The sequence below is a fragment of the Micromesistius poutassou genome (genome assembly GCF_964030765.1).
Source record: "Micromesistius poutassou genome assembly, chromosome: 4".
Taxonomy (NCBI): Eukaryota; Metazoa; Chordata; class Actinopteri; order Gadiformes; family Gadidae; genus Micromesistius; species Micromesistius poutassou.
The window spans coordinates 3,182,464-3,202,988 of record NC_140274.1 but is presented as its reverse complement, the minus strand read 5'-3'; the positions used below and the strand labels follow the sequence as shown (position 1 = coordinate 3,202,988).

Sequence of the window (20,525 nt, the reverse complement as noted above, 5' to 3'; positions counted from 1 at the left end):
GTTTCTTTAGAGCACATGACTGCTGCTGGTAAAGGATTCTTTTACAAACAAAAAAAGGGGGACTTTGTCCAATAGCACATTCGTAATGACTTTTCTTAGGCTATTTCAGAATGGCGAGTGGATGATTTGTGGAGTTGACTCATGAGTCATGAGAAATAATCGCATTCAAACATGTGACGTCAAGTCATTTTTTTATTAAACAAGTTAATAAATAAATCAAGTTATTTATGTTTCATGTTTGAATTTTTTTGGATCACAACCGAATATCCATATGTAACAAGAGTTTAGATTTCAACACAAAGTTGTCTGTCAAGATTTAATCCAAGTTTGGAAATCGGATACAAAGTAAATCAAAATAAAAAACCTGGAAAATGTTGATCTGTGGGCAAAACGAGCGAAACAATTCAAACATGACAAAAAAACATTTGACAACAGTTACTAACAGACATTGATTTGAGGCATTTTGCTAAAAGGAGTAATGATGAGTTTACTACAAGAGTGACCATTTAATATGCGCAATTTGCAACAAGAAAAGCACTACATGACTACAAATGATTCGTTTTTTTGTAATCCGTCCCATTAGTGGAACAGATTATACTACATGTTATAATGCATTTGTGATTACATAGAAATGTTATAATACAAAAGTATTTTGAGGCTTGCCATGTGCTCCTGCAATGCTTTTCTGTGCAGACAATGCATCGGTGGTACATTACCAACAGCTCTGCCCAAAGGGACATCTCCTCAATGGATCTCCTAACAACTGGAATACATATGTTAAAAAGTCACGTCAAAGCCGTGTTACTATGGACCCTCTGATTGTTAATACAATAATTCACGTCTGAAAACCTGTGTTAAGACTATTCAGAAAGAAACTTCAAGTAATTAATGAGGCAAAAATAAAAAAAAGCATCTTAAAATCGACTGTGTCTCCGTAGAGCTGAGAGCCCAGGTTGTGCTCAGGATCGAGAGTTGTGCATTGTTATTTGAGCTGACCACCCAACTAGAAGATCCACTAACATCGTCACATGAAAACAGACCGCTGTAGCTTTATTGTTTAGAAAAAAAGTCTACTGTGGAAAAAGGTTTGACCAAAAACAGGAATTTGGATGCAAACGAAAAAACAAAATTGCTCTACAAATACTGCATAGTTTCATCAGTGCTTCAGACTCATCAAACGTTACGGGACGAGGGAGGAGGAGGTGGTGGCGTCAATGTGTTTTTGGCGTTGGTTGGTATGCATCTGTTTGGAAAGTGTAAACACTACACTCAAACCTTATTTGCTTTCCCCCTGAGCAGGTCCTCAGATTCATTCTTTCAAAAATAATAACTGACCTTATAGAGATAAGAATCTCCTATGATATGGAACACACAGACACACAGACACACACACACACACACACACACACACAGACACACAGACACACAGACACACAGACACACACACCTAAAGGCAGAAAGTCATGAGCCTTCTCTAAGCACAAGGTTGTGATTTTGCTGTGCAGAAATAAATCTCAACAGTGGAAGTAAAGAGAAAGACTTGTGTCTACTACTTTGGTCAGTGCCCCGACCCCCCAAGCAGCAGCAGGATCCCTTCAGGGGTGCAAGGGAATTCAACTACCGCACTAAGGCTGCTTTCATCAAAGGACAAAAAAAACAAAAAAAAAACACATTTGAGGCGTAGGCAGCTGGCGTTATCGGTTACACAATCGCCCGCATCCCACACAGAGCAAGGGCCGCCGAGCGTCCTTCCCTGGTCACTCCTCTTCCGGCCCCCGGTGGCGGGCGGGCGGGCGGGCGGGAGCCTTTGCCTCCAGCAAACCTAAGCAAACAGGCGGATGGCGCCGTTCTCCGAGCCCAGCAGCAGCAGCCTCTTGGTGGGCAGCACGGCCAGGCTGGTCAGGGTTCCCCGGAAGTTCTCAGAGCTGAGCTTGGTGCTGCTGACGGGGCTGAGGGAGATGTCCGCCATGGAGTACACGCCGATCTTGTTGGCCACCGTGCCGGTGACCAGCTCCGAGCCGTACAGGTCGAAGGCGTGCACGGGCTCCGAGGGCGACTTGTACTGGCGCAGCGGCTTCTGCTCCAGGTCGCGCCACACCGTCAGGGAGTGGTCGGCCGAGGAGCTGATAACCAGGTTGCCTTCTGCAGCCTGAAAATAAAATGGCAAACGGTAAATGGTAAATGGGCTGCATTTATGTAGTGCTTTTCTAACCGGTGGCCACTCAAAGCGCTGTACAATATCGCCTCACATTCACCCATTCATGCACCCATTCACCACAACGGCGGTGTCAGCCATGCAGGGAGACAGCGAGCTCGTTGGGAGCAGTCAGGGTGAGGCGTCTCGCTCAGGGACACCTCGACACTCAGCTGGGAGGAGCCGGGGATCAAACTAGCAACCTTCAGGTTACCAGCCAACCCTCTCTACCTCCTAAGCCACATGCCGCCCCATGAAACAAACATTCTGGTTCACAAAAACGCGGCGGGCAATGGGACTACACGTCTGCGACGCACGTCAAGCACCACTTGGGGTTATTATTGTGAAAGTCCATCAGTTTGATGACACATCTAGGGGGGGTTACCGGTTTTATCCAGAGACCAAGGAACTGGACAGTGGGTTGCAGGGTATTCATGTGCAGTGTGTGCCAAACAGCACTGTCAAGGTTTTTCTAATGACTAACTTGTGTCCATATTTGCCTAAACCCATGCCTTATAATCCGAAAGGCCCTGACCCCAGATTCAGGGTTAAATAAAGTTTGCTTAGCTGTTGACTACACACAGCCCGGGTTCAACTGTCCCGGGCCTACCGGCGGTCTGCAAATGGTCTTCAACCTGATGCAGAGTATATAAGGATGATGTGTCCTCCGTTATATGTATTAAAAATCCCGAAACACAATCAGAGGGAAAAGGGTCTTATGCAACAGTGTGTGTGTGTGTGTGTGTGTGTGTGTGTGTGTGTGTGTGTGTGTGTGTGTGTGTGTGTGTGTGTGTGTGTGTGTGTGTGTGTGTGTGTGTGTGTGTGTGTGTGTGTGTGTGTGTGGCCAACCGACTCGTTTCCGACATTCAAACTTTAACAAACTAGGCGCCGTCGCGGAGTCGGTATCTTATCGGGCGTTTGATCCAATTGTGAAAGTGGAAAGCATACGCCATTGATGAAACGTCAAAGTCAAATGGCAGGGGAGCGAGATCTAACCCGGGTGCGAGCCCAGAGTCTCACCGTGCCAATATTCAAAAGCAGAGGTGGGGAAACCAGGATTGTTGTGACATCACAAAAAAAAACAGGGTATAAAAATACTTCTTTTGAAAACAGGGCTACGTCTGGCCTAGATTAACCGCCGTCGCAACCAATTGTTTCAGCAGCGCTCGTAACCTGACAGGAACTTTGATAAAGTTCTGTTCCGTCTACTTTCTGCCGCGTTGCCGCATGTGGCGGTTCTCCGTGTCGGAGTGAATCACAGGCGGCGTTCCTTCTGAGCGAGGAGCTTTGAACGGGACGGGGAACACGGCGCGTCCTGGGACAGGAGGTGTGACGTCGAGTGTAAACGAAAACAAACCGTTTACGTCTGAGATTGCGCAACGCCGAAATAAAACTCGATTAAAGGGCTGCCCGGGAAACGGATTGACTAGGATGTTTATTGTGACTACACCGTATACTAATTCATGCATTAGGACGTTAAAAATCTGTTATCGTCACTGTCAGAGTTATGGCAGTAATTGATTCAGTCAATTAACGGTTGTTTATTTGATTGTCACATTACCGTCGGATATTTCCCTCTTAGCAATGTTTATAGTTTATGAATAAATATAAGAATGCATTGGTAATTAACAAAAAGATAAAGACTCTGACATTTTTTATTTAAAAAAGCCGACTGGGGATTTTAGGATTGACACATAATTGGAGCGCCATGCATATGTGCAAGTAATTGGGGACTTCTTTGTTTTCATAAACAAACGTATACAACCACACGTATGACAGGAGCCACACTACCCTGCTGGACTGCCATTGGCCATTCAGCCAACTATACTTGGAAGAGAAAAATATTGTGCTACAAATATTGCTCACTCCCGATTTAACTTTTAATTTGAAGGATGAAACTAAACCTTCACAGAGGAGGGTTTTTGGTGAAGATTGCAGAAAAACAAAGCAGTGCATATCAGCAGTCCTCTGCCTCATAATGCAGACTGGATGAGCTGGGACAGATATCTAATCAAAGCACTGAACTTAACAAAACTAGGGAACAATATAGAGATTACCATGGGAAACTCATTCGTAAGGCTCCCCTTCTTAGAACTATATAAACCCTAAGGTCACAATAACCTTGGTAATGTGATGAGGCACACACGCACACGCACGCACATACCATACAGAAATACAGTCCCAGCTACCTGCTAGGCTACAGTCTCAGCTACATCCGTAGATACACCCTAGTATGCAGTCTACGCTACGGTCTAAGCTACACACTAGGCTACCAACTAGGCTACAGTCTGGAATATAGTCTCGGCTACACGCTAGGCTATCATCTAGGCTACACACTAGGCTACATTCTGGACTACACACTAGGATGCACTCTAGGATACACTCTAGACTACATTCTAGGCTACAGTCTAGGCTACACGCTAGGCTACGAGCTAGGCTACACACTAGGCTACAGGCTGGACTACAGTCTCGACCACAGTCTCGGCTACACGCTAGGCTACAGGCTGGAACACAGTCTCAGCTACACGCTAGGCTACACGCTAGGCTACAGGCTGGAACACAGTCTCGGCTACACGCTAGGCTACACGCTAGGCTACAGGCTGGAACACAGTCTCGGCTACACGCTAGGCTACACGCTAGGCTACAGGCTGGAACACAGTCTCGGCTACACGCTAGGCTACGAGCTAGGCTACACGCTAGACTACAGGCTGGAACACAGTCTCGGCTACACGCTAGGCTACACGCTAGGCTACGAGCTAGGCTACGCGCTAGGCTACAGGCTGGACCACTGCGCAGGGCCGGTCCGTACCTTCATCTGCAGGATGTCCCCCTCGTGTGCGGGCCAGCCCCTGAGGATCAGCCCCGTGCGGGAGTCCAGCAGCACGATGAAGCCCGAGGAGAAGCCGGCCGCCACCGTGCGCCCCCCGGGGCTCACGGCCAAGTAGCGGATCAGACCCGCGCTCACGTTGTTGTAGGCCAGGCGGAACTCGTGCTGAGAGGGACGAAACCATGAGGTCATTCAGCAGGACCAGAGTCATTACTACAAACTCAATTAAACAAATATATATATATCTACATTTTTTTAATTTTCTTCATCACAGGTACAGTCTCAAACAGGCCATATGTTTATGGTACTTTATATACACATGAAATGCACAAACAGCACTGTGATTGATGCAGTACAGTAGTTTTTTTTGTACTAAAATCAATCTCCAGGTGTTTTGTTTGTCGAGGGAATCTCTCGGTCTCATAAAGTGTGTGACTTGAACATGGAGCCTATCAAAACTAGCATGTTACAACGATAGCCTAATTGATTCACCTGCAGTTAATGGACAATTCCGGGATTTTGAATATTGAGCTCCCTTTCTGGTTTGTCTAGGATGAAATAAATTGGTTGACCCTGAAATTTTGACCGTTGGTTCCTGTCTCGGGTATTTGGCTAATTTAGAATCGCCCTGCCTGCTTCAGAATGGCTGGCTACGTGCATTCACAAACCTGTCCTTAAAACAACCCTAAACGTTTGTTTTCAGAAATGTGCAACTCACCGAGTGGTTAGTGGTGTTCGTTGAATCAAGTATCGTAGCGAAATACAGTTTCTGTCGTGTTTTTACCTTTGGTTGTAGTCTTTTCGCTCGGTTCTAGCCCCACTGTTGAGACGGAGAACCAAACAAAAAGACTACAACCAAACGTAAACAGCCCCCCTTTCCATTTCCGGCCAACGAGCAATGAGTCTTCCAACAGAAATCAATGGGATTTACAAAATGCGATAAATGTGCAATTAAACACGACAGAAACTGTATTTCGACGATTTACGATACTTGATTTGGAACATCAACGAACACCACTAACCACTCGGTGAGTTGCACATTTCTGAAAACTAACATTTAGGGTTGTTTTAAGCACAGGTTTGTGCCCATCTCCAGCCATTCTGAAGCAGGCAGGGCGATTCTAAATGAGGCAAATACAAAGACAGGAGTCACCAACAGTCAAAATTAAAAAAAAGTCAAAACTACTCTATTTCATCCTAGACAAACCAGAGAGGGGGCTCAATGTTCACAATACCGGACTTGTCCTTTAATAAACCTCTGAAACGAATTGAAAAATAACCATGCCTTCCTATCCGCGGACATTTTCTGCTCGCTCAGCGTTTGCTGACCACTCCTACTTCTAACTTTAATAACACAACGAAAACCCAGCTTTGCACAAATTGGCCCCGGGGGTAATGCCCCTCCGGCGCCCTAGGGGGCGGTGTCAGCGCGCCCTGATTACCTGCAGACCGGGTTTGCGCGGGTCGATGAAGCGGAGCACAGAGTCGGCGCTCCCGAAGACCACGCTGCAGTGGGGCGCGGGCATGGTGGTGACCGCCGTGATGGGGTTCTTCCCGTCCAGCGCCTCGTACGAGCGGATCTGCTTCCCTGGAGACGACACCGGAGAGCAGAGCGGTGAAGGGAGGGGTCTGAACGCCGCTCTGGACCCCGACGGGGCCCCGAGAGCAGAGCGGTGAAGGGAGGGGTCTGAACGCCGCTCTGGACCCCGACGGGGCCCCGAGAGCAGAGCGGTGAAGGGAGGGGTCTGAACGCCGCTCTGGACCCCGACGGGGCCCCGAGCTCCACTGCAGGGTGGGACAGTTCTGCTGATGCAGACCGCAGTGGAGGACGTGAGTGAGAGGATGTCTGGAGAACCACAATGATGAGCTGCAATGTCTTTTAGTCGCTTATGGCCTTAAGTACGCTTGTTTGTGTGCATGCCTTCCATCCTACGAGTCATAATGTTATAAGACTTTCCTTTCAGATACACATCACATTGTATGCAGACAAGATTTTCACTTCCATTGGTTGTAACCAATCAATCAAACTTATTGATACACACTGAATACAGTACACTATATAAAGTGAAAGTGTACCCCTTTCAGCCGAGTACCCCCTTCACCGGCACAAAACAGAAGCTTTCAGAATGGAAACTTGCTGAGGTTGAAAAAGAAAATGATAGTAAGCTATATCATTTTCTTATTCTTTATTTTTAATTATTATTATATATTTTCTTTTCTGAGTACCCCCTGCACTACTAGTACTCCAAAGTACCCCTAGTGGTACGTGTACCCCCATTTGAGAACCACTGCTCTATGCACCATTCTCCCCCTCAGCACTACAATAAGAGCCCAGCTGCAGACCCCCCCCGCCCCCCCCCCCCCCCCCCGCCCCGCCCCCCCCCGACAGACTCACCGGTGTACTGGTCCCACAGGTGCACCGTCCCGTCACAGCTCACCACCTCCTGCGACGCCTCCAGCTGCCCCACGTAGAACACCGACTTGCGGTGGTCCGTGTAGCAGAGGCGCGCCTCCACCTCCCGCGTCCCGTCGCCGTGGTTATAGAGGGGCCACAGCCTCACCGTCTTGTCCTTGCTGCCCGACAGGAAGAAGTCCTCCCCGGCCAGTGGCGCCAGGCACTTGGCCGTGCCCGTGTGGCCCAGGAAGTTCTGCAGGCGGATCTGGTGGAAGTGGAAGCGCGGGTCCTGCTGGTTGAGGCCGATCTCGTACTGCCAGTAGGCCAGCCAGTTCCCCTGCAGCGACCGCTCGCTGCGGGGCAGCTCCATTTTCAGGGCGCTGTCCTCGGGGGCGGGGCCCCCCGTCGCCCACGACGACGCAGAGAACGCCGAGGCGAAGGGGGCCGCGGGCTGGTCGCCGGTCGCCGCCGCCGCGCCGCCACCGCCGCCGCCGGCCGGGCCCCCGAGGTGCGCCCGGCCCCAGGAGTCCGAGAGGCCCGCGCTGGGGCTGCTGCTGTACTCGGGGTCCCGCGACACCTGGATGCGGTTGCCCACCAGGTGGCTGCCGAAGGTGCCCGACTCCGGGATGCAGTCCGCCCCCGGGGCGGAGGAGGGCGAGGCGGTGCAGGGGGCGGGGAAGTGGCTCTGGGCAGCCGCGGGGGCCGGCCCCGCCCCGGAGTGGGGGTCCGGGCTGGCCGGCCGCACGCGCTCGTGGTAGGACTGGGCCATCCCCCACACCAGCTCGTGGTTGGGGACCAGTTTCCGGATGGCTTTGTCGCCTGGAGCCCCGTGGAGAAACAACACAGGTCTTACACCAGGGGAACCGCTTTGTGAGAAAACACGTAAAAGCATGTGCTGTTATTGGAGATGTTCCGATAGCATTTCTTCCTTCCCGATTCCGATTCCTGAACTTGAGTGTCGGCCGAGTATATACCGATACAGCATCTAGCATTGTACCTACTCATAGCACTTGTTCTTCAAGGGTTTTCTTATGAGGACAGCAATGTCAGTTCACTTACTGTTGACAATTTCTTTTAGCTAACTAGATCCTTTCCATTTATAATCTTCAATTAGAATACTACATTTGTATTCTTGTTAACCGGCGATGCATCCATATTTTTCCGACTTCGTAGATCGAACCCACGTAGGTCGGAGATGACACGTTTCCTGTTCCAACTTTTCACCTCCGACCGTTAACGAACGCAGCATAACACCGTAGTGTTGGTGATGTTCTCTGTCTGTGTAGTAAATGACTCACGTGATCGTCTCGGATCGGCACATCGACTTGCGTAGTCGCCGATACCCAGTACTGCATTTTAGGCAGTATCAGAGCAACTTCAGATACTGGTACTGGGATCGGAACAATTCTAGCTTACCCCCATCCTAACTGTGCGTTCACACCAAAATACACATTTGTGGCCTGGTCGCGGTGACGCATGACGCACGCGTGACAAGTCATAATCAGTCACTGTAGTGATTTGTGTTTTATCACGCAAATTTAGTATATGAGGAAGTTGAGTGCCAGAGACGTTGGAGAACCCAACGCAGTCTATTCAAAATATCATCTGGAGGCGCACACAGCTTTTGGCAGTGATATTATATATTATATTATATAGACATTTAATATTATATGATATAATATTATATATAGAGCTCCGGGAGTCGCAAACGGCAACAAACACTACAAACAACAAAAAGCAACAAACACTCTCCTCTCTGCTCCTCCATGCTCACTCCGGACTGCAGGGAACGGTTGGCCGGTTGAACGCTGATTGGCTGTTACCTGACGTCACTCAGGGAGTGACCGCTGATTGGCCGTCATCGCGCGAATGTCACGGCAAAGTTCAAATATTTAAACTCTGGCGACGTATCGCGCTACTAAATCCTCATGAACGCACTCGCCCGTGCCAGGGGCGTTTACGCGTCTCTACGATGACTTTGTATGGAGTCGCGTCGCCCCGTCGCTGTGGACGGACAGTAACGCGGCGGCGGTGGCGGTCCTCACCGATGAGGCAGTAGAAGGGGATGTAGGAGGCGTAGGCCATCTCGGGGTTGAACACCGTCTGCAGCTCCTCCAGCACCCCCAGCTCGTAGGTCACCTCCGCCCCCTCAGGGGTCCGCACCTCCACCACCGTCACGTCCCCCACCAGCCTCCGGGGGGCGCCGTCCAGCTGCAAAGGGAGAAGGCATCGCGGGTCAACCACGCCTGGCCGCTCACGCCCGTCTGTGATTGGGCGCCTTACGCCGTGACGCAGCCAATGGAGCGCCTGGGTGCACACCTTCATGCTCTCTGTGAAGCCCTCTGTCATAACGCAGTCCGTGATCAAGTGATTAAGCACCAAACGTCAACTCATTCTGACCCAACCCTGTGTGTGTGTGCGTTTGTGTGTGTATGTGTGTGCGTTGTCGCGTGTGTGTGTGTTGTCGTGTGTGTGCGTTCTTGTGTGCATGTGCGTGTAAGAGCTTGTGTGTTTGTGATTGAGTTTGTTTGTGTACGAGTGTGTGAGATTGTGTGTGCATGTGCGTGCGTACCTGGGGCTGCAGGCAGCGCAGCAGGGTGAAGACGGTGAAGAAGCGGCCCAGCGTGTCGGCCAGGTGCTGCTGCACCATCTCCCGGCCGATCCGCAGGCAGATGAGGGCCATGAGGCTGAGGGTCTTCAGGCACAGGGCGGAGCGGGTCTGCACCCCACTGGGGAACCTGGGGGGGGGGGCGCACACGCACACGCACACACACACACACACACGTTTAGATGGACCATTCTGCTCCCCTTCCCCCAGTGCAGCACGGACCTTTTGAGGCGGGAGCGGGTCTTGAATACTAACGGCCTTAAGGGTGGAATGTCTTCACACTGAAAGGCGGAGACATTGCAATCGTCAGTCATTTGTGTCATTATTTTTCATGCAGGACATTAAGCCAATCGTCCACACAATGGAGGGTAAAAGATCACGTGCAGAGAGTTGGTTTTATGTCCTACTTGAAATATAACGACAGCCGTGATTCATGAGTGGGGCGTTTACACAATGGAACTGTTATTCAATTGTCTTTATTTAATCATAGAACCGTCACTTTAGCAGAGCCAAATGCCAAAGCAAAGCATTGTGTGTGAGTGAGCCTGTGAGTGAGTATGTACGTGAGTGACTGATTGTGACCGTGAGTGAGTGAGTGAGTGAGTCTGTGTGCGTGCGTTCAACAGTTGAGTGAGTGAGTGAGTGACAGAGACAGTTTATTCTATGGGGTGGTGAGTGAGTGAGTGAGTGAGGTTTACCCCATCTGCAGGGCGGTGAGTGAGTGTGTGTGTACGTGAGTGAGTGTGTATGCGAGTGAGTGAGTGAGTGACTGAGTGAGTGTGTACGTGAGTGAGTGAAGGGTTTACCCCATCTGTTGTGAGTGGATGAGTGAGTGACTAAATGAGTGAGTGAACAGATTTACCCCATCTGTGGGGTGGTGAGTGAGTGAGTGAGTGAGTGAGTGAGTGAGTGAGTGAGTGAGTGAGTGAGGGAGGTTCACCCCATCTGTGGGCTGGTGAGCAGCTCCAGGAGGGGCAGCAGGATGTCCTGGTTGATCTTCATCAGCATGTCCATGAGCGTGGTGTCCGAGAGGAGGACGATGATCTTCTGGGTCAGCACCACCGCGCCCAGAAGCCCCGCCTCCTTGCGCGTGTTCAGACGCAGCGACGAGGGCGGGGACACCTGGGGGGGGGGCGGGGCCAGAAGCGGCACAACGTGGTTATAGCACATCCATAATGACGTCAGAGGACATAGATGGATTCCGTCTGCTCTGGGATGCCTACTATTGAACGTACGACGTGGGGGAATGGAAGCCAGTGCCATCGGAGGAGAGTGAAATGATAGTGTGATGAGTGTCCACCTAGATGTATGCAAATATTGCTTATCTAGGTGGACACTCACGCTCGCTGTGGTAAAGGCACTAACAGCCTGTCGCGGCGAATCCCGCTCACACCTGGGGGTATAAGAGGGTTCTCTAAGAAGTGCATAAAGACAACCACGGGGTCATTCTCCCACCAGGTAGCCGATGTAGGGCAGGTACTGATAGGTGAGCACCGGCTCTCCGTAGAGCTGGGCGATGTAGAGCAGGCTCTCCAGGACGGGCTCCGCCGTCAGGTCGCCGGCCACGGGCTTCTTCTCGTACACGCTGCCCATGGCCACGCCCTCCAGACTGCTCTCCTCCGACAGAGGGGCCAGGAACTGGTGCTTCTCCGGCCCTGAATCGGAAAGAGCAACATAAGGAACATAGGAAATGTCTTTATTGTTATTAAGGTGCATAGATCAGTTATTGGACGGCATGTGGCTCAGGAGGTAGAGCGGGTTGGCTGGTAATCGGAAGGTTGCTAGTTCGATCCCCGGCTCCGCCTAGCTAGAGTGTCGAGGTGTCCCTGAGCAAAACACCTCACCCTAACCGCTCCCGACGAGCTGGCTGTCGCCCTGCATGGCTGACACCACCGTCAGTGTGTCACTGTGTGCATGAATATTGTACAGCGCTTTGAGCGCCCGCTGGTTAGAAAAGAGCTGTATAAATGCAGTCCATTTACCATTTGACCATTTACTTACTCCAGTCACATTTTTTTAAAGATATTATAAATCATCCTGTGTAATGTGGATAAGCATCTAGACAAATAAATCTAGGTGAAGACCCATCTCCATATAGCCTGGCTATTGCCAGCTTAATCGTAGATTGAGCTTGGTCTGGGGAAGCTGCTGTCATTTTCTTCAGCACAAGAGGCGTGATCAACGGGCGGAGTTAAATTGACTCTGTACGCAATTGGCTGCCTCGTCACTTCCCTGTCGTCATTATGTTAAACCAGCCAATAGCGCGCCAGGGGGAAAAGCCAGCTTGGTGATTGGCTCCCGCAAAAACGTATCAAAACTAGAAAGAAATGTATCGCTTTTCTCCAGACCCTTCTGCAGGGCCAACTCAAATCGCCGGCAGAATGGGCGGGGCTACCCAGTCTAATCTCCATAGCCATGCATCACAATACGATGAGACCATTCCCACCACGTACTCACCGACATAGCAGGTCGTGAGCAGTCGCAGAAGATTCCGGGCCACGTATCGAGACGTCACCGTGGGTCCCAGCTTGGCAGTCAGCCACCGCACCGTTTTGAAGACCGTGACTGTGGACACGCATGGAAGGAAGTCATTTACATTCAGGGCATTTAGCAGACGCTGTTATCTAAAGCGACATATAATAAGTACATTTGTCAGAAGAAAGAGAAACAACAATATATCTCTGTCGGTAAAGTAAGGATGTTCATAGAACCAAGTGGCAAGCACCAACAATCACTAGGTCAACCCATTCCCCGTACACAACAGAGATAGCTTGGATAAGACTTTACACAATGCTAAGTACAGTTTTTAAGTGAAAGGATGTAAAACATACAATAAGTGCGTACATTAAGCTCCAGTCGACGCTGGACAGCAGAAACAGAGAAAGCCGCCCCACATAAACCGACCGCTCCCTCCTCACTCACCTAGAAGTATCTTGTGCTCCTTCTCGTCCGAGCCGTCCATGGGATCATGGTCCTCCTCCTCCTCCATGATGCACTTCTCAGACTCCTCCAGCGCCATCCCGTTCAGGAACTCTTCCTCCAGGGTCCCCACCGTGTCTTCGGTGCCTCCGGAGAGCGAGAGTTCCCCGCCGGCCTCGCCCGGGCCCCCTCGGCCCTCGGCCGTCTCGGCCGTCTCCTCCTCCTCCTCCTCCAGCTCGCCCACGTCCTCTCCCTCGCTGGCGGGCTTGAGGTCCTGGCTGCTGTCGGCCGAACGGAGGCTGGCCCGGTCCCGCGCAGAGTCGCCGTCCCCGATGGAGAGCTCGCTGGCGCTGCTCTTGTCGCTGAGCTTGCCCACGCTCATCGACTCCTGGTCCTGCTCCTTGGCGGCGGCGGCGGCGGCGGCGCTCTGGCCGTGCTGCTTCCCGGCCGCGGCTCCGGCCGTCCCGCTGTTGACGTAGAAGCCGTTCTGAAAGTCCTCCCCCTCGGAGAGGAACACCTGGTCGTTGAGGCTGAGGCCCGAGGAGTAGTCCACGAGGCCCGTGTCTCCGCCCACCCCGACACCGCCGCTGCCACCCCCCACCTTCCCGCTGACGGACCCCGACGCCGGGCGACCCTCGCTGCACTGGTAGTCTTCCTCCTCCTCTTCCTCCTCTCCCAGGGTGCACGTGCCCCCCCTCAGACGCTTCCCCTCCTCCGCCCCCGAGCCGGCGGCGCAGCTCTCGAAGCCGGTGATGACCTGCAGCACGTGGGGCAGGAGGCTGGACAGGAAGGCCTGCAGGCCCAGCCTGGCGATGAGCTGCAGGACGAAGCAGTCCGTGTAGAGATAGAACCGGCCGGGCAGGCACCGCGGGTTCTCGTAGACGCTGACCAGGGGCTTCAGCAGGAACTTGGTGGCGTTCCTGGGACCCAGCACTCTGGCGATGGGCTCGAACATGTACCAGGCAGCGTAGACGGCGGTGGACTCCTCCAGCATCAGGGACAGGATGAACGGCAGGAGGATCTCCAGACCTTCTGCGTTGATGTTCCCCAGGAGAAGAGTCTCCAGCTGCTGCCAGAGGTGAAACACCACGTCCCTGCCTTGGAGGCCACAGGCCGTCTCCATCTTGTCGTGGTAGGAGAAGATGAACTGGTGCAGTGCTGGGAAGTACGTTGGGAAGGGGAAGGGGGTGAGGACGGGGTTCAGCAGCAGGCAGGGACTGGGAGGAGGCAGTCCCTCGTGAATGGGCTGGTATCTGAAGAGCAGCGGGCTGGAGCAATGCGTGAGCTCTGTGTCCGCTCTCCCAGAGTGCTTCTGGATCAGCAGTATGGTCTCCAGGGCGTGATGCAGAGACAGGGGCACGTCGCGGAGGTTGGACGAGCACAGCTTTCTCACAGCCTGGAAGCGATCCCTCAGCGGGGCGCCCGGCGCCAGGCCTCTCAGCTTGGGGGAGTAAAATATCTCGGCGATGAGCACGCCGAGCGCCTGTACGTCTCTCTGAAAGAGTTCCGTGACTGAAGTGACGGACCGGTCCGCCGTCCCCTGGTCCCTCGTCTCGTTCCCGGGCGCCAGGAGGTGTGGTACCTCAGCATGGAGGCTCTTCACCAGGAAGTTGTTCAGTTTCTCCAGCTCCTCCAGGGGCTGCAGGGGGTTGAATCCTTCCGGCAGGATGATCTTAAAGTCGTCGGCGTTGGCGACGGACGCACTCCCCTCGGCGTGCTTTTTGCCCGACGTGACACTTTTTTGCAACATGGCGCTACGGAAGCTCGGACCCAGGCCACTGGTGCTGCTGCCCCGGCCCTCCCCAGGCAACGAACCCGGGGACTGGGAGACAATGAGGGCCGGGTGCTCGCCTGCCATCTTCCCTCCGGCTGCATGCATGCACGGCAGCGGCGCCGAGGTGGCCGCCGCGCCGGAGGACCCAACAGAGGCCAACGAGTCCAGCGCTTCCATGCCTTGTTCCAGGTCCTCGTCGCGATCCACCATCGTCCAGCCGCTGGACTCGCACCCCGTGGTCTCCTGCACCATCCCGTCCACGGCGTCGGTCATGGTCTTCAGCAGAGGGACCTGCAGAGAAGGCACGTTCAGCTGCGTGGCCAGGCCCAGAAGAGGCGGCTCCGGTGGCGCGTACTGGTAGGGGTGAAGGCGCGGCGGGTGGGGCTGGTCGAACAGCTGCACCACCCCGAAGCTGGTGAGGTTGGTGTGGTTGTCCACCAGGTGCAGACACACGTTCTTGGCCTTGACCGCTTCTTTCCCCGACAGCTTGTAGCCAAAGGTGAGGTCTATCCAGTGGTGCAGGTGCTGAGACACCTCCCTGCTCTCCAGCATGCGGCGGTGCACCTCGATGAACTCCTCGTAGGAGCTGCACCACGACGGCACGTCCAGGTCGGGCATGTCGGCGTGGATGGAGCGGAATATGGAGGGGTCCGTGTAGAACTCGGGGATGCACTCGTCGGGGGTCCAGCTCTGCATGCGCTCCATGCTGGCCGGGTACTCGTTGGGCTCCCACTGGGAGCGCACGTGGCTGCACAGCACCGGCTTGGGCGTCTGCCGCGCCTTGTACACGTAGTACGTGATGTCCGACAGCACGTCCGAGATGTGGTGCGGCACGTGGAGGTGGTCCGACGGCCCCGCCCCGCCGCCGCCGCCGCCGCCGCCGCCCGCCACCCCGCCCAGGTCCCCGCCCACGCCGCACCCCCCCAGCCCGCCGCCCCCCGCCGCCGCCAGGGCCTCTTTGGTCATCTCGTAGGTGAAGTCCAGCTGCTTGTCGCCCTTGTTCAGGCGAAACTTGGACCTGCGGAGGTCCCGGAAGCGGCCGAAGGGCGCGGTGAAGTCCGCCACCCAGGGGAGCACCGGGTGGTAGTTGGGGTCGCCCGCCCGCCGCCCCACCAGCCGGTTCAGCTCCATCAGGTAGCAGAAGTTGCCGACGCGGCCGTGGACCCAGTCCAGCACCAGCGTCTTCAGCCCGTCGAAGCAGTCCCGGCACAGGGCCCGACCGCCACCGCCCGCGCACGCGGCGTCCGGCGGCGGGAGGTCCCGAGGCACTGGTCTGCCCCCCGCCGCGGCGCCCGCCGCCGCCTCATAGTGCGCCAGGTTGAGGCGGAGCCGGCTGCACAGCTGGTCGTCGACGGCGATGTCCTGCAGAGACAGCTCCCCGACGGACAGCCCCGCGGCGTGGCAGGCCTGCAGCGCCGTGAGCACCTGGTACAGGACGAACAGCACCTTGGCGTGACTGTTGGCCAGCTTGGCGGGGCTGTAGGAGACGACGTCGTGCAGGGAGTACTGGCTGTAGGGCAGCACCACGTACAGCGCCTCGGCCGTCTCCAGGAGACACTCGGCCCGGAGGACGTTGGGGCACGGGGGGCCGGCGGGGGGCTTGTGGCACGGGGCCGAGGCGGACTGGAAGGGGCCGTCTTTGTCCTTCTCTCGGGCCGGGGAGAGGGACGGAGACACTTTCTCCGCAGAGACGAAGGAGGAGTTGAAGAGCTTCTGCAGCGCCTGACGCACGGCGTCGAGCGCGGTGATCTGCGTCTGCTGAGCCGCGCCGGCGTACGGCTGCACGCGCTTGTGATGGGCTTCACGCCAGAGGTTTCTGAGGGGGGGGGGGGGAAGGAAAAAAAAACAGGAACAACGCCGTCACTGATGTTTCACTCCGTCTCATCAGCAACATTATCAACATTATCATATTGATGGGTTGTACATTAGTAGTTACATTTTGAACTCGCATGTTAGTGAGGACACACACACACACACACACACACACACATATTAGTAAACACACACACACACACACACACATTAGTAAACACACACATACACATTAGTAAACACACACATTAGTAAACACACACACACACACACACATTAGTAAGCACAAAACACATTAGTAAACACACACACACACATTAGTAAACACACACACACACACACATTAGTAAACACACACACTAGTTAACAGACACATTTGGAATCTGTGCATCCCAAAGTGGAAGTGCGTGCTTATTGCCACGAGGCGCCGTCACACACCATACCTGACATTCTGTTGTGACACACAGAGCATGGTCTTCATGAAGGAGTCCTGCGGCATGGCCTCTCCCTGGTGACAGGGGTCCGTGGCCAGACTGTAGCCCAGCCGGCTCTTCCTCAGCCCCTGGACGCACACCCGGGTCCAGCCTGGGGGCAGCTTGGCCTGCGAGCGCTGGAGGTACGTGCGGACCTCCCCGTCGCTGATGCTGTCGAAGCGCGGACAGCGCAGCACCCTCCTCTCGTGCAGCCCCGCCACCCAGCGGGTGGGCACGAGGGCCACCAGCTCCTGGGGGCTCGGACCCGGGCCCAGCTGGCGCCGGTCGATCCCCAGGTCCCTCTCCACCGCTGGCATCAGCCACTCCATCTCCGTGGAGATCCGATGTCTGCCCAGAAGTCACGCGCGGTCCGGATGCATACAGGCCTCCCCGCTCACACTCCCATCGGGTTATAAACGTAGGACTACAAGAGCCCTACATTTATGTGGTCGAGGTTCGTATCCCCCTCGGGTTCTGCAGAGGACCTATCCGAAACAGAGATATAGCAGTTAGATCCGGGGCGGCATGTGGCTCAGGAGGTGCAGCGGGTCGGCTGGTAACCAGAAGGTTGCTAGTTCCCCGGCTCCTCCTAGCTGAGTGTCGAGGTGTCCCTGAGCGAGACGCCTCAACCTAACTGCTCCCGACGAGCTGGCTGTCGCTTTGCGTGGTCGACACCGCCGTCAAGTGTGTGAACGTATGCATGAATGAATGGGTGAATGTTACGCAATATTGTAAAGGGTTTTGAGTTGCCGCTGGTTAGAAAAGCACTAAATGAATGCAGTCCATTTAACATTTATCTGTATGTTTCCACTACAATGTGAAGTCCCCAGCCACGGGGAAGTCACACAGTGGAAGCTAGTGCTATTTTGTAATCGAAACAGGATGCAATTTTAGTGACACATGTTTTCAATCTGGGAGACAAACTCACATGACTTGGCTGCCTCGACCCCAAGTGCACACGAGAAATAACTATCCCTGGGCTCAGAACACGAGAGCCTGATGGAGGCTGGCTCATGAAGCGACTCTAGCTGAACACAAGGAGAGAGAGTACTCAGAGTTTAAAGTACATACCTCAGAACATTACCTAGATAAGGATCGACTGAACGTCGCAGGTCAGGATTCACAGATAAAGGATATATAACAGAAATGTCCACCCTCTCTACAGATACATGAAGTTTGGTAGTCAATCACACATGTAGACTTATGTACATCCCTGGTGGCTATTTTAAAATAAGAATGGATACAGGTAGATGATGCAATAAAATTAATTCCTTAATACAATATGTTCCGATTTTATAGCCTGAGGCTACAAAAGCGGTTCAACAACAACACGTTTATTATTACAGTGGCAGTGTTCACCAACACACAAAACAACACTTATTCTACACTTTCTTAATAAACAACCGTCAGTTTAGCCCGGTATGTGCATGATGCTGTCTGCAGAGTGGCCTTCTGTCTTAAGTTTCCCACTGGAAGAAGTACCGAGACCGACCCCAGATCGGCTGATAAACACCCAGCTAACGTGAGCCGCTTTCTAGGGACCGCTAACATTACGCACGGAGAAGAGAAGCACCACAACGCAGCGAGGACGCAGCGGGTACCGGACACCAAAACACCAACTCATCAACGCATTCAAACACCATGATGATCATTTAACGTGACACTAGCTCACCTCTCCGAACTTGTAGCTAGCAGCCAGTGCAGAAGGCGAAGTTTCGCTTCCTGATCGGCGGTGCGCAGGACGTCGCGTCAAGACGCTCCTAGACGCAGACCAGAGAGGCGCGTCTCTCTGAGGTCCCTCGTTTCCTGCTCCGGTCGGTTCAGATAGACACAGTCAGACGCAGTCAGTCATCTGAGGGTGTTTTAGTGCAACATTATGTGCAGCCATGTTATTTCCAGAAGGACTCACGTGATCCCGTTGTAACCGCCTGTCACGTGACCGGTGTCTCTCCCGCCCCGCTGGGCGGCGCAGCGGTCCGGCGCCTTATGCGTTATGATTATTAATAATACACACCTCACAGGGGGAGCCTATGCTGGTTAGAATTAGAATCAGAAGGACTTTTATTCCATCTTATTGTAGGCTACAAGAACACAAGAGTAAAATGATCAGGCTTGGTTCCACAACAGCCACATAGCAACAATACAAGATACAGTTTATAAAGATAAGTAGAAATACAAATATGTAAAAACAAGATTGCATAGATCACAATAATAAATAATAATAATAAAATAAGTAAGTCATAATAAGATAAACTTAACAGTGGTAATAAGCAATGAGTAATGATGAGGAGTAGAGGTTAGATAAAGTATTAACATTTACGATTCAGTGGTGAGTGAGACCTACACGTTCATCCAATGGTCTGTTTTTGTGTGCCGTAAACGTTAAATCCACGCGGTGGCGCCATTTCTCTGCTCAGCAGATTGGGCGCTTTGGGTTTTAATTTGCGTTCTGTGGCATTGTTTTATGGTCCATAGAACAATATTATTCCTAAAAAAAAAAAATGTGTGTGTGTTTATTCTTGACTTCTCGTGGTTTCATTAAAAGAAGGATACTTTTACTACCTTTTTTTTTTTTTACTTATATTATTTCTGCACATAAGCCTAAGCATAAGCCTATACCGTTATGCTTGTGCAGAATAATATAGGGCACAATACCATAATAAGCAGACCTATAAGACCACATACATAAGTATAAAAATAACGTAATCTGAATTCTACTAGCCATAGGCCTACTAATACATTGTCTATTTTCATCACCGAGGATGTATGCATTATCCTCCCCTGCGGGTAGCCAACAGGGAAGCCAACATATATAGGTCTGAGAGAGAAGGCCCCACTAGGCTTACAGGAAAACGAATTAAAGATGTCCTTTCCCAGCAGACCACCACAAGCGCCGTAATTGCAGTCAGCGATGATTCAAAGAACATGACATTCTCTGCACACTATGTTCTGTCCACAAGAACATTTGAAACACAAACGGATGATACGTGGCCTTCCCTTCGCTTTCCTTTGTCCCTGCACTACGTGGCAAATTCGCTCTGTGAGAGAAACACGCTGGATTGAGCTTATCTCGATTGAATAATAGTTTTTGCAGTAGTACACTGTGTGTGCACCAGACGCGTTACCAACGATGGGAACTGCCCTGTATCCTCCGAAGTAGCTTAATCTACTCGCATAGGCCAGCTTGCGTTGATAAAGCCTGCACCCGACTCTGAACTCCTCCCACCTGGTCCTCTGGGCTTCTGAGGACCCTGAGAGCAACGGACCCCAAAACCTGCAGAAAGCCTTCTACCGCTGCAGCCCGAGGCAGGCTGGTACTCTGGTGGCGAACCAAGGTGCACACGAGGACCCGTTAGTGCAACCTGCTCGGATCGAAATCGGGAAAAAAAAATCGGATCGGATCTTTTATTGTTCACCTTACCTCGCCATACGGTCATACAACGTTAATAATAATAATAATAATAATAATAATAATAATAATAATAAAAGTTATTAATGTTTTATTATTATTTTTGAGTGTGAA

General features: G+C 52.6%; 1 protein-coding gene across 1 annotated transcript; it reads right to left on the bottom strand.

Annotated features, from left to right (window-relative positions):
• Positions 1-179: 179 nt before the first annotated feature.
• wdr81 (WD repeat domain 81) lies at positions 180-18,820 on the bottom strand. Its single transcript, XM_084467065.1, has 12 exons — positions 18,675-18,820; positions 16,973-17,487; positions 12,947-16,533; positions 12,482-12,589; positions 11,480-11,679; positions 10,965-11,146; positions 9,989-10,154; positions 9,462-9,627; positions 7,417-8,235; positions 6,464-6,609; positions 5,004-5,186; positions 180-2,149 (listed from the first exon to the last, which is right to left on the bottom strand). The coding sequence occupies exons 2-12, from the start codon at positions 17,329-17,331 to the stop codon at positions 1,823-1,825; spliced, it is 6,243 nt and encodes a 2,080-aa protein (XP_084323191.1). The 5' UTR covers positions 17,332-17,487; positions 18,675-18,820; the 3' UTR covers positions 180-1,822.
• Between the last annotated feature and the right edge of the window lie 1,705 nt (positions 18,821-20,525).

Excerpts from the sequence above, each read along its gene's own strand:
- wdr81 (XM_084467065.1), bottom strand. The coding sequence starts at position 17,331 with ATGGAGTGGCTGATGCCAGCGGTGGAGAGGGACCTGGGGATCGACCGG. Across the intron at positions 12,590-12,946 it reads GGAGCACAAGATACTTCTAG|TCACGGTCTTCAAAACGGTG; the intron begins GTGAGTGAGGAG and ends GCGTGTCCACAG. Across the intron at positions 11,680-12,481 it reads GCTCACGACCTGCTATGTCG|GGCCGGAGAAGCACCAGTTC; the intron begins GTGAGTACGTGG and ends TTTCCGATTCAG.